The sequence below is a fragment of the Borostomias antarcticus genome (genome assembly GCF_949987555.1).
Source record: "Borostomias antarcticus genome assembly, chromosome: 20".
Lineage (NCBI taxonomy): Eukaryota > Metazoa > Chordata > Actinopteri > Stomiiformes > Stomiidae > Borostomias > Borostomias antarcticus.
The window spans coordinates 18,093,294-18,106,630 of NC_140253.1; the positions used below are offsets into that span (position 1 = coordinate 18,093,294).

At 41.6% G+C, this 13,337-nt stretch overlaps 1 protein-coding gene across 1 annotated transcript; it reads right to left on the reverse strand.

Annotated features, from left to right (window-relative positions):
* Window positions 1-363: 363 nt before the first annotated feature.
* Window positions 364-5,106, reverse strand: LOC311322286 (uncharacterized protein). The gene is made up of 9 exons (XM_084454353.1): window positions 4,985-5,106; window positions 4,520-4,674; window positions 4,291-4,427; window positions 4,035-4,128; window positions 3,780-3,903; window positions 3,415-3,638; window positions 3,039-3,222; window positions 2,803-2,927; window positions 364-2,544 (listed from the first exon to the last, which is right to left on the reverse strand). Exons 2-9 carry the CDS (start codon window positions 4,640-4,642, stop codon window positions 2,206-2,208), a joined length of 1,350 nt encoding a protein of 449 aa, XP_084310479.1. The 5' UTR covers window positions 4,643-4,674; window positions 4,985-5,106; the 3' UTR covers window positions 364-2,205.
* Window positions 5,107-13,337: the final 8,231 nt, after the last annotated feature.

Here is a 13,337-nt window from a genome sequence, read left to right on the forward strand (position 1 = left end):
CTCCATTGCACTGCAAATTACAAGTCCAGCTTTATACTCAACACCATCAACTTTAACCCAAGTAGAAGAGAAAAGCTCTTTTGAGGACATCATCTCAAAATGTTCATTGACGACAACATTTTCACCTCTGAGGGAAAAGGGTTTAATTGGCCCATACTCTTTCTGTTTGAGGTTGAACGTTTCCCAGTGATAGGCAATGGCCATCTGATGCTTTTTCGCCAGAGATTTGGTTATGTTTTTGAAATTTTTGAAGTAATCTTTAAATACCTTATGTTTGGCCTCAAACCTCATGCACCACATATGTAACAACGGGCCAATCTTTCTAATAGACGACGGGTAATGAATCATAAAGTGATGCTTGGGTATTAAGCTTCTGTGTGGATACAGGTACTTGAACAGTGTGTGGTGCTCTGCAATCAAATGCTTTAAATATGTTGTCATACCACTAGTGAGAGAAGGTGAGAAAACAATGTTCATTATCTGAAGTAACAACAGTAGCAAAGTCCAGTGTTTGTTTCCTGCAGGAATAATGTCACCAAACAACAATGGAATGTTTTTCACTAGACACAGTGTCTGAATAGAATTCAAACCAATGCCATTGCCAGCACTCTCCAAGATAATCTTTGTCGGGCGGTTTTTTCGTTCCAAAAATCCATAATCAAAAGAATAAATCCTAGAAAGCAAGTCCTGTTCTGATAGAAAGTGTTCTGTGAGATATCCAAAAAGCAACTTAATCTCGTACTGAGCCACGCCCTCAAGAAGATCATGCATTATATCAAATGAATAGTTACTACTCACATGGAAATATGTCAATGAATTAAGTGTAGAGTATCTTTTCAAACCATAGACTGACTTCAGTTGGGGGTTTTCCTGGAGAGACTGGCAATGCATTTCAAACACATCTTTTCCACGAAGGATCACTTTAGGATCATCCTCACTGTATACTGTTTGAGTATCACTCTTCTCAAGTAAACAAAGGCGACAAAAATAATGGCCACTGAATGACTCATTAAAACCAAGAATACTGTGCATCCCTAGATTATCTCCTGTGATCTGAGCGATTGTACCGTATACTTGCTCATCAGAAAATGGAAGACGTATACCATGGCTCTCTAGACTTTTAATGTCATTTATCAATGGTTCCAATATAACATCAAAGCCATACTTCTGGAGATCTTGTACATGAAAAAGTGATACCAAATGAATGTTCATCAAAACCGAATTAAATTTTGGGGGGAAATTTCTTAAAATAAAATACAGAGCGCCTATTTTGTGAATTCCACGTTTCGAGCCAAGGGGATTTGCCGTTTCAAAATCATCATAGTATAACTGAATTTGTAATGTGTCTCTTTTAGCTGTAAACAATGGGTGGGTTTTAAAATAACTGCCATCACAGAAGTCGGTGTAAGTGTCAGGCTCCGATCTACACTCTCTCTTGAGTAAAACACAAATGTCTGGATTTTTGCACATAAACTCTAGTGTTTCTTTTATTGGCACATATATGAAAGTGTCCTTCACAGGCAGCTGATCATAAGTACCAGTTTTCTTATTATGTCTGCTGTCATATCTCACTCCCAGAGTTATTTGTACTGGCTCTACAACTGACCACTTTTGGCTGAAATATTTATTTCGTTTCCATTCTGTATTCAAATCTGTGAATGGGTTTTCAAATTTGCCTAAAGATGCATTTATTGCAGGTATATTGAGGTCAGTTGCAGGCAAAATGGATATAACTGTCTGCTTTGCTTGTGAGCGAAGCTCGCTTGTTAGTTCCTCCAAATCCCCTACAATGGAGGATACCAAACTGTTGGAAATCCCACTCCCCTGTAATTTGGCCACGATTGATGCACACATGTCTTTGGTTGGATCCTTACTAATTCCTGAGTCTGAATCAAGACTGGAAGAGCTACACTGACTTGGGGGATTTATTTCGTCCATCAGAACATCTGCCTGAGATGACATTCCAGCTGGCTCACTGGAACCCGCAACAGATAAAGTTTGAGACATTTGCTGTACATTGCTATGAACTCCATTAAGGTGCTTCCGAAAACCTGCATATGTTAGAAACTGATGCCTACAGCCTTGCTGAGCGCAAAATAATTTGAACTTTGGTCCAGGATAGTAACCATGTTGGACTCTTAAATGTGAAATCAACTGCTGACTGCTGGGATACACATTCTGACACAGGAAACAAATCAGCATTGTCTAGTCAAAGGATGCAAGCACATATTGGTTAAGGAATCTGGCTCTCAGCTCCCTGACTCTGGGTGTCTCCTTCATTTTTCCCACATCTATGTTGTACACCGTTGTCTGCAAGAATGTGTAGAAGCTAACAAGGGCAGCATCGTAAGACACGTTAAACACAAAGTGAACTTTGAAAAGTTCATCAAATGCCCCGAGCGAGCGGTTTGCCTGGCATGGGATGAGGTGCTTATCCATGGCGATGTAGAAGCAGTCAATCTTGCTCTTCTGACGCCCAACCGCAAGGAGGTACGGCTGCCGACCAGGCTGGTTCTGGAGGTGCTCGTCCAAACTGCAGCATGACTAGGGTTGACATAAGGAAAATGAACATTAGACAAGAATAATGTGCAGCTGTAACCCTTGTAAAGGCCTTGCCCAGGGGCAGAGTCAGACACGCATGCAGACACGGACATGTCAATGGTCAAGCTACTCTACCAACTGTGCCAAGAGAGCTGGCTCCCTTGGCAAAGCGGAGTGAGTTTAACCAATCCACTCGTCATTCTGGATTTGCAAAGATTAGAAGTGATTATTTAAACAGTCATCCCAAATAATAAATATTACCTTGTGAAAGAATAAAAGTCTCTCAAATGCATCAGAGGCAGAGACTTTTGGAGACTTCGGTCCCCCTGGTGGTGGTGGAAGGAGATGCAACAGCAACAACAGGGAGGCCATTTCTGGGTCGTAAGCTGAGGACAAGAGTCACAAGAATAGATAGAACAGAGGTATTAAATCTGGGGGCAGGTGATGTTTTTGGTTCTGTTCGATGGTTAACAACAAGCTAAATAAATACAACTTACTTGTTGCATCATCAAGGTCACTTCCTGGGGGACTTTCTGCTGACTGCACCAAGCGCTGCAACTCTGGTGTGGAAGTGAGCTGTGACGCCTCTTTGATGATGCATGGCTTGAAGAGCACATCCCATTTCTGAAACAGCTGGGAGGCGGTCTCATCTCCAAACAGGAGAGTGAAGTCTTGCTCCACCTTTAAGAAAGATGACATTAAATTGCTGTGTAGTAGTTTCGGTTTGTGATGAGGTTGGCTCCCTTCCCCCTCACCCTCTGTACCCCCCTCACTTTATTTTAAGCATTTTCCGTATCATGAAAAACGCTATAATAAATAATAGGAACTACTTTCAAATGTAGCAGTATTCTAAAGATCGCATTTCAAACGTACCAGCCCTTTTGTATCCAGGAATCTTGGGAAAAGGGAGAGGACATCAACACCTTTGCCTGGGTCATTAACAAGCTTCTGGCGGTGCTGAAAGGTCTCTCTCATCTTCTGGAAAATCAGGGAGTTGTCAGCGGTATGGTTGAGTAAAGACATGGCCTCTTTGCAAGCATCTCCATCAAGTTGCTCTTCCAAGTTGCTCTTCCCAGCCCTCTGGGAAGTTGGGCCTCCTGGATAAAGAAAGAGTAAAAAGTTTAGCACAGGCAGGTGCTGGATTAAAAAAAAACATTGTTCGAAGAGCAGTGGCTTGAAATGTCACTAGATTACATTGAGAAAGGAGCTATTGTGTATGGATTTTCTTCTTCTTATACCTCCTGAAGGAAGGTCAGTAGAGCTGCTTGGCAGTGCAGATGATTGACGATTCTGCCTTCTGCTGACGGTTTTCAGACGCCAAGAAAGGAATCCTGTGTGGCTTGCAGCATCATAGAAGTGTTCCTGAAATGTAAATAAATTAATACATTGTTAAACTTCGCTCATAAGAAGTCAGATAATTCAAACGCCAGTGTGATGCACACAGCTTCATGTCACATCATGCAAGTAGTGTCATGCAAACAATAATGACTTACATATCCTTTCTTTGAATATGGATCCTTGAGGGAAGGGAACAGTGTCACTATACCAAGAGCATAATGTTCTCTGGTTGCTTTGGTGGGGAGGCAACTGAGAGGAGATATTAAATCAAATTTAAAGGGTTAGTTCGCTATTTTGGACATCTAGCCCCATTTCCCACATTCCTAGTATGTACCGCTACAGAGTCAAATTTCACTGAACCTTCTAGTATTGGGTTTTGGTGCAAACAAGAACATGAAGAAACACACATACCCATGAGTATCAGTCATATGAGCCACCAGGATGTTAACCATTCGGCGTCTTGTGCCATCTTTTAAGGTTTCTGTTCTTTGGTACTCCTGTAGTACTTCTTCACCACCAGACTTGCCTCTTAGCACTGCTTCAACCATCTAATGAAAAGCAAAAACAAAACATGGTTAACTTTTCTATGGGCTAAGAATGAAAAAATGTAAAGGAACCCATTAGAATCAAATCTTTATACCCGTTTAGCAGGCATTGCTCCAGGTGTATCCTCAATCCTTTGTCTCTTGCTAGGGACCTCTTCGATTTCAAGGATTGCAGTTGATGCATTTGAGCTGAAGCTTGAGTCAGACATCTCAGACATCTCAGAAGCAGGGGTGCTTGGACCAGAAAATTCTAAAACAGAAAAAATCTTAGCTTAATAATTTGATTCAGTAGTTTGTAGAGTGCTTGAATATACCTAAAAAAGCATAGAGGCACGCACATCCAGACACTGTGGCAGAGTTCTGGACAGAAGACAATTTCAGTAATAAAGTGATGTCGCTCACCAGATCTGAGCTCTCAAAGTGAATATACTGACGCCGAGTCAAAAGGGTAACATTCGGGCAATATGTCAGACAGCCACATAAATTCACGTTGGGAACCCAAATCTGGTGTGCGGACATCACTTCATTCATCCATCATTATATCTGCCTTTAAACCTCACCTTCATCTGAGAAAACTGTCAATACCACATTGCCTTGACCAACGAGGTCACTGAATATCTCATCATCAACTTCTGTCCCTGATGCATCCTTGTATGTAACGTTTGCATCAGGTGGCAGGCAAAATCTCTCGATAACTGGAAAAGATGGGACTAGAGTGAGATTAAACTGAAGATGCTTTTAAGGTCAACACTGTTTCTTGTCTCACAGCAAATGACTATTCACCTTAAATACATCCACCATTATATAATTATTAAACAGACCAAGAGAATTGTCCCTCACAATCTGCTCACACTGATGTGATTTTGACTACTCCCGGCTCCCTGCTGGAGGTTGGCTTGGTGTGTTCTGTGTCCTACAGGTGGTGATTGGAGAGGTTGCGCACCTGTGGAGGACGTGCCATAGCTGTTAAGAGACCAGAGGCGTCACTCACAACAGCCGTTCCCTTTTTTCTCTACGTGTTGTGCCGAATTCTCACTCCCCGCAGATTTCCACTCCCCTCCACTGCACCTGACGTTTCTGGAGGTAGCTTGCGGGGCTAAGGTGCCTGGTGTAGGTGTGTGAGGCGGTAGGGGCATTTCCCGGAGCCACCACGCACCATAGCCCCGCAAGCTACCTCCGGAGGAATCGTGGAGGGGAGTGCAAATCTGCAGGGAGTGAGAATTCGGGACAACACCTTTGCGGAGAAAAGAGCGGACGGCCATTATGAGTGAGGCCTCTGAACTCCCAGTCCTCCCTCTCTTCCCCCTCCAGAGCATTTTGGTTGTTGATTATTTGATTTCACGCCATACAACACCCACACCCACCATACCGTTTTCACTACATCCATGCACTGCTCAACACTACTGATTCTCATTAACACAACTCATCTTTAGTATTTGTAATTGAGCTAAGTATAGGTTAAATAAATATTCTTAAAACGTGCCTTGGTTGTGCGACTCCCCATTTGTTGCGGTCCTGTAACAAGCTGGGCCGTAACAAAGTGGGGAGTCGCACAACCAAGGCAAGTTAAGAATATTTATTTAACCTATACTAAGCTAAATTACAAATACTCAAGATGGCATGTTAATGAGAATCAGTAGCGTTTAGCAGTGCATGGATGTAGTGAAAACAGTATGGTGGGTGTGGGTGTTATATGGTGTGAAATCAAACAAACAATCAAAATGCTCTGGAGGGGGAAGAGAGCGAGGGCTGGGAGTTATGGTCTTTTAACAGTTATGGCACCCCTGCCACAGGTGCAGCTGGTTGCAATCACAGGTGCACAACCTCTCCAATCACCACCAGTAGGACATAGAACACACCAAGCCAACCCCCAACAGGGAGCCAGGAGTCATCACATGATACACTCTTGTCAAATAACTCCAACACTAAAAGCCATTTAAATCAGAAAGTGTTAAAATAACACTGGGAGTTGAAATCACACTGATGTGATCAACTCTTGTCAAAGAACTCCAACGCTAAACAACATTTAAATCAGAATGTGTTGAAATAACACTCTGGGAGTTGAAATCAACTCTGAAATATTTAAACCTGAAACAGCTAGCCTAAACAATGTTTAAAGTTAGCTAACATTACCATTTTCATTGAATTGCCTGAAGTCAAACCGTCCATCTTCAACTTCCAACTTCACATACTTCTGACATTGGCCGCACTTCACCTGGACCAGCATTTTCCTCAGAAATGCAAGAAAGTTCGACAAATTAAAATGAATGCTAGCCAAGTTATCTAGACCCAGACACAAGGTCGGAGTGTAGCTAGCTAATCTAGACTGTTACTATGATTACAAACGGATTTTCAGTCTGTTTCTCCAGCCTGGAACAGTTTTATATGGAAAAAGAAACAAGCTGTGTTTTCCATGCAAATTGCTAAATCCATTAAATTGGACTGGAGACATTTGCTAACATTACCTAGCTAACGTTAGCTAGTTAGCTAGCTAGCTCGCTCAGCTAAGTTAATTAATTCTGGTCGATGACCTGGGCCAATTAACAACGTTGTAAAGTATAGCACCCCATAGATGTTTCATTGTATTGTAACCTACACAAAGCACCAAATTATAATTGTTTTAATAAGTTAACTCACCGGTAATTGCACTTCCACGACGTTAGCGGTTGCACCATGCATGGAAGATGAAAATGGCTCAAGCACGAACTGAAGTGAAAGAAAGGCGCGCGCTGTTGAACAGTTGGGTACACCACGTGATCAACTCTGTCCAATCAGAATAACACCCTGGGAGTCGAGGTCAACTCATAACCACTCAATTACATCTCCATGGAGTTGAAATCACACTGATATGATCAACTCTGTCAAATAACTCCAACACTAAAATACATTTAAATCAGAAAGTGTTAAAGTAACACTCTGTGAGTTGAAATCACACTGATGTGATCAACTCTGTCAAATAACTCCCACACTAAAAGACATTTAAATCAGAAAGTGTTAAAGTAACACTCTGTGAGTTGAAATCACACTGATGTGATGAACTCTGTCAAATAACTCCAACAATAAACACCATTTAAATCAGAATGTGTTGAAATAACACTGGGAGTTTAAATCAACTCTGAAATATTCAACCCTGGAATTTCAACACTCCAGTTTTTGCTGTGTACATTCCATGAATATCTGAAGCAATTATTCCCTATGTAGTTCACTATGGGTAACACTATATAGGGAATAGGGAGCGAGTGAACCATTTCAAACACATCTCTAGTCAGCCCCGTTAGCTAGCTTACTCGTCCTGATGCCATGTTCCATATGAGAACACTCTGCTAGCTAGCTAGTTAGCCTACTGTATTAAACCTCTACTTGTCCCGATACCTTGTTCCATATGAGTTAACAGATACAGACCCGATGACAGTTACAGAGATAGATACTATAGTATAGATAGATAGGCTTTGTTCGTAATAATTAAAATAACAACCAGACAGAGAACAAGGAGTTTGAGTTCACATAGTTGTTAGACAACTGGTACAGTTGTTTAAGTTGCAGTCTAGCTTACAATAGCTTCTCACGCCGTTCACTACCATTCCATATTTTTTCTGATTTAAGGTCCCATGACGGGTTTCTCTTCCTGCTTCTGCCTAAGAACTCCACAATACCACAGTGTCATGTTTTACCGAAAGAGAAGTGAAGAAGACGGTAGCCATCAGTGGCTAAAGCAGCTGCTAATGTTAAGATCATTCCTGTAGCTGCTAATGCGAGTTCGTCTCCGTTCCTGCCCGAGAAACAGAAGTTGAACTAATAGCATCAAAATCAAAATAGCTACAGGAATCATCGTTGTAAAGTTAGCTATCTGCTTTTTAGCCACCGACAGCTACCGTTAATATTATGAAGCTGCTGTCGTGAGCTAACTTGCTATCACGGTCTTATCGTGCAGCTTCACAGGCTGCTATTAGCAGACAGCACTAAAGTTGACAAAATCACACTTGCACATCATTAGAATTCCAACCATTTATATGGGATTTATAAACTAAACATGGAACCTGAATACTACCTGATATTTCAACCTGCTGCCATCAGTGATCGGCGCGTCTGCGTTTGAGTCATGACTATCTTACGCAGTGACATTCCATGTAGTGTCCCAAAACTGTTAAATCATTCCCCATGTAGTTCACTATGAGTCGCACTCAATACATCCATGGTAGCACTACATAGGGAATAGGGAGTGAGTGAACCATTTCAAACACATCTCTGGTCAGCTCTGTTAGCCATCTTACTCGTCCTGATGCCATGTTCCATATGAGAACACTCAGTTAGCCTACTGTATTAAACTTCTACTTGTCCCGACAGTTAACAGATATAGACCCGGCGACAGTTACAGAGATAGAAACTATAAATAGATAGGCTTTGTTCGTAATAATTAAATTACAACCAGACAGAGAACAAGGAGTTTGAGAACGCTTTGATCATCTAATGTGTGAGATGAGCTACAGCAATGGGTCAATGAGTAGTATTACTGCGCCCCTATGGGCGTGCGAGCGGTGGTGCGGAATGCTGTAAAGCGCCTGTTAGAATACCGCAGGTCAAGTTACATTCTTATGTTCTCACATCTGTAAGTGCTGTTTAAGTCTCTCTCTAAGGGTGTTCTGTGTTTCTCCTATATAAATCAGTGAGCAAGCTTTGCAAAGGATAGCATAAACAATGTTAAGATTGTGTAGACCCAGTTTTTGCCATATGGGGCCTCCAGCCTGTTGTAGAAGTTTTGATCTTAAGTCAAAAATAAAGTATTTGCCCAGGTTCGCACAAAAAGGTTCAGTCAGATTTATTAAGAAAACAATACGATTGCAAAAGGACCTCAAGATAAAACACAGAGTGGTTCATCAGAACAGAAGTGAGCCTAAGCTCGTCTAGTACCGCCTTATATGTGCTCAAACAAGGATGTGATGCTAGCCGACATTTGGTTGGCTGACTCATCTATATACGTCATAGTAAGGTGACGGATATCAAACAGTGGTCGAGGGATGAAAAGAAAAGCGCGGTACACTTTGAATATAGACAAAGGATCAAAAGGCCTGAGCCAGGACGGGAAGGTTGAGGTGTGAGGCCTTTCCTGTCCTGGTGAGGAAACAACAACAGGGGTCTGTCTTAAAAGAGAAGTGACGAAGACAGAGGTTAAGGAGGTGTTTGGAATTACAAAAGAGAGAGAGGAACAAAGGTTTAAGGTGTTTACAATAGCAAAAGGCAGGGGACTGGATCAATAGGTTTTAAAGAACAGAAAGCTATCTGAATAGTCTTGAGACTAGTTGTAAAATTCTATGACAAGCCCCAGACAATGTATTGGAAAGGTACTTGGAATAAATTGCTCTGGTCTCCAAAGGAGATTCAGGAGCTTTCCTCAACTTAGAGTGAACAAGGATATCCTTCAAGTTTTTATTTCTTTTATAGGCAGAGATTACTCTAAAGGTTTCCAATGCTACATTCTCCCTACTGGCCTGTTCGAAATGCACTTTAATCTCAGAGCTAAACTGTAAAACAGTCTGAAAATTTCGCCACAAATGGTATGCACGTGCGTGTGTCCGCTTCCTTCTGATATCGTCCCTCCTTCTGGAAAACCTCTCTGACTTCAGCTTTAATTATTCTCAGACTACGTCTGGAGTACCCTCTGGGTCTTAGAGCTTTAAACAAAATTTGTGTGGCCTTCTCCACATCACTAGAGTCTGTACAAAATTCTATAAAATCTAATTAACTGGGATTTTACCAGGCCTCTAAAAGTGTGTCTAGGATGGAAACTGGTTTTGTGTAGGAGAGCATGGCGATCTGTTTCTTTGAACCAAACTCTCGTACCCACTCTCTTAGATCCCTCTCCACCAGGAATAAAATAAACCTGTGTATCTAGAAATTCTAAGGCCTCTGTCTGCAGGTTAAAAGTGACTGAGATGGCAGGATGGTGAGAGTTCAAGATGTTAATGAACTCTGAAAAGTCCTCCCTGGAACCCCCCCATATCCCAAACAGATCATCTAAATATCTGAGATAAAACAGTGGTGTGGTTTTACTTTTAGGAAAGGCTGTCTCCTCCCACATACACATGTGTACAAGTTGGCAAAGGCAGGGGTGAACTTTTTACCCATCGCAGTCCCGTGGATCTGCAAATAAAATTTCCCATTAAACTCAAAATCATTTCTCAGAAGACTCAATTCCAGAAGTTGAAGGATAGTTCCATCAGGGCGATTAGGGTCAGGGTACTTAAAAGTCCTCCCTAACTGCTTGAAGTCCCAGCTGGGTGTCTATATTAGTATAGAGAGAGTTAATGTCAATGGAGAATAAAAAAGCTGAGTCAGGGACCTGTATCTCCTTTAGCCTATTAACAAAATCATATGTATCCTTCACATAGCTCGCATGTTTTTGAGAAAGAGGATTAATGTGAAAATCAATGTGAAAATCAAAAAGTGCAGTGAAAAGTGTATCTATTGCTTCCTGTAGGTGTTGTTGTGTGGATGATATTCTATGGTAACGTATGATTTGTGATTTGATGATGCCTTGTAATGTATGCTTTGGGTGATAACTGTGTTTATGTAATAGTGCATGTGTATCTGTGGGTTTGAAATAAACTTTAGTTCTTCATATTTTATGTGTGGGACTATGTGTATGGAAGTAAACTGTGGTATCTAAAAAAATGATTTCATGTGTGTGTATGGTGTGTTTAATCTTAATGGATGTAAGGTGAGTGTTCAGGGTGTTGACAAAATCTGTAAATAAATCTATGTGATGAGGCCAGATTCCTATGATGTCGTCTAAAAACCGGTAGTAAAGGGTGGGTAGATGTGTGCATTTTGCTAGCGCCTCTCTCTCCCACTCAGCCATGTATATGTTTGCGTAAGCGGGTGCGTATCTCTGGCCCATGGCCGTTCCCTGTACCTGTAAATACTGTTTATTATCAAATGTGAAGTTATTGCAGGTGAGGCTAATTTCCAGTAATTCTAATATTTCTTTATCCGGTCTATGTGTGTCTGGGTAGCGTTGAAATGCTTTGTTTATGGCAGCTAGTCCGGCTTGTGTGTTGATGTTTGTGTACAGGCTATCTATGTCTATTGTGAATATGTATGCTTGGGAGGGAACGACCATGGACCTGATCTTATGGATGAAGTCGTATGTGTCCTTTAAGTAGCTGGGGTGTCTGCTGGAGAGGGGATTGAGAAAGTGATCTATGTATTGTGATATGTTGTTTGATTCGCTGCTACAGTCTGATACTATTGGTCTGCCAGGAGGAACCTCAAAGGGAATGGTCCAGGTTTCTGGGTCTTTATGTATTTTGGGAAGTAGGTAGAAAAGTCTTTGTCTGGGTTGGTCCGGTCCTAGATAGAAGTTGTGTTGTTTATATGTTATGTACCCGTTACTATATATGGTGTGTAGTAGTTGTCTGAGTCTGGTCTGTGTCTGTTCCTGTATACTGTGCAGTGTTAATTTTGACAGCAAATCATGATTTTGTTTTAGTCATAGTCTTTTGAATAAAATGGCATTTAGTTTTAGTCATATTTTAGTCATCTGACTTGTTTTAGTTTTAGTCTAGTTTTAGTTGACTAAATATCATTACGATTTTAGTCGACAAAATCTACCATAGATTTAGACAACTCAAATTTAACAGGCTTAGTTCAATCAATCAATCAAGTTGGATTTATATAGCGCCCTTCATGAAACCCAGAGCGCTTTACAGAGTCCAGTATTCATTCAGACAGGCATACCAGTGGTGGTAAGTGTTATAGAATTTACATCCAAACACCTTAAACCTTTGTTCCTCTCTCTCTTTTGTAATTCCAAACACCTCCTGAACCTCTGTCTTCCTCACTTCTCTTTTAAGATTGTTGTATCCTCAAATCCTCCAAGACAGGAAGGGCCTCACACCTCAACCTTCCCGTCCTGGCTCAGGCCTTTTGTTCCTTTGTCTATATTCAAAGTGTACCGCGCTTTTCTTTTCATCCCTCGACCACTGTTTGATATCCGTCACCTTACTATGACGTATAGACGAGTCAGCCAACCAAATGTCGGCTGCACCACATCCTTGTTTGAGCACATATAAGGCGGTACTAGGCGAGCTTAAGCTCACTTCTGTTCTGATGAACCACTCTGTGTTTTATCTTGAGGTCCTTTTGCAATCGTATTGTTTTCTTAATAAATCTGACTGAACCTTTTTGAGCGAACCTGGGCAAATACTTTATTTTTCGAAACTTCTACTACAATTTGGCGACAGAAATGGTGAAAAGGGAGAACTATCTCAGGTTGCTTCGGGATTCCAGTGGATGAATTGGTCGACAGACGTGTCGGTCCATTATAGTGGGCTCGGAAAGTCAATCTTCTCTCTTGCGCCAGAGCGCACGCTGAGATTATTTCCTCAGTTCTTCCACTGGCTTCTTGAACTCACAGGTACGTTTCAACGAACCCTCTTATGGTTTTGAGTTGTATTTGCCTTGTTTTCGTTTCGGATTGTGTTGTGGGTCTGGCGTATTGTTGAAAGCAAACTCCCCGGGGAAGGTGGTGGCGATAAGGCGTTGTTTTTAACAGTGGCAGTTTAGGATTGGTGATATTGCATTGTTCTCTGACTTCGTCCTTGTTTAGGCTACCGGGGTTCTCTTCAGAAGAGGTGTGATTTTGGTTTTGGGACTCGCTACCTTACAGTTGATGTAGACTACAGTTTAGATTGTTTGTCGGCTCGGCTGTAGTTAAGAAGTGAGAGTGCACTTCTAGGATAACGTTTTGGGTTGCTTTAGTTCGATGTTCCAGAATTAGCACAGAAGGGAACCTGTTGAAGTTCGCAGTGAGTGCGATTTCCAAATTGTTGAAGTTCGCAGATAGTGCGATTACCAAAAGGGTTGAAGTTCGCAGTGAGTGCGATTACCAGCTAATCTCCGGAGTGTCTGTTTTTG

Coding starts and splice junctions, on each gene's coding strand:
- LOC311322286 (XM_084454353.1), bottom strand. CDS start 4,642: ATGTCTGAGATGTCTGACTCAAGCTTCAGCTCAAATGCATCAACTGCA. Junction 4,428..4,519: donor GAGCAATGCCTGCTAAACGG/GTATAAAGATTT, acceptor GCTTTTCATTAG/ATGGTTGAAGCAGTGCTAAG. Junction 3,223..3,414: donor TCCTGGATACAAAAGGGCTG/GTACGTTTGAAA, acceptor TCTTTCTTAAAG/GTGGAGCAAGACTTCACTCT.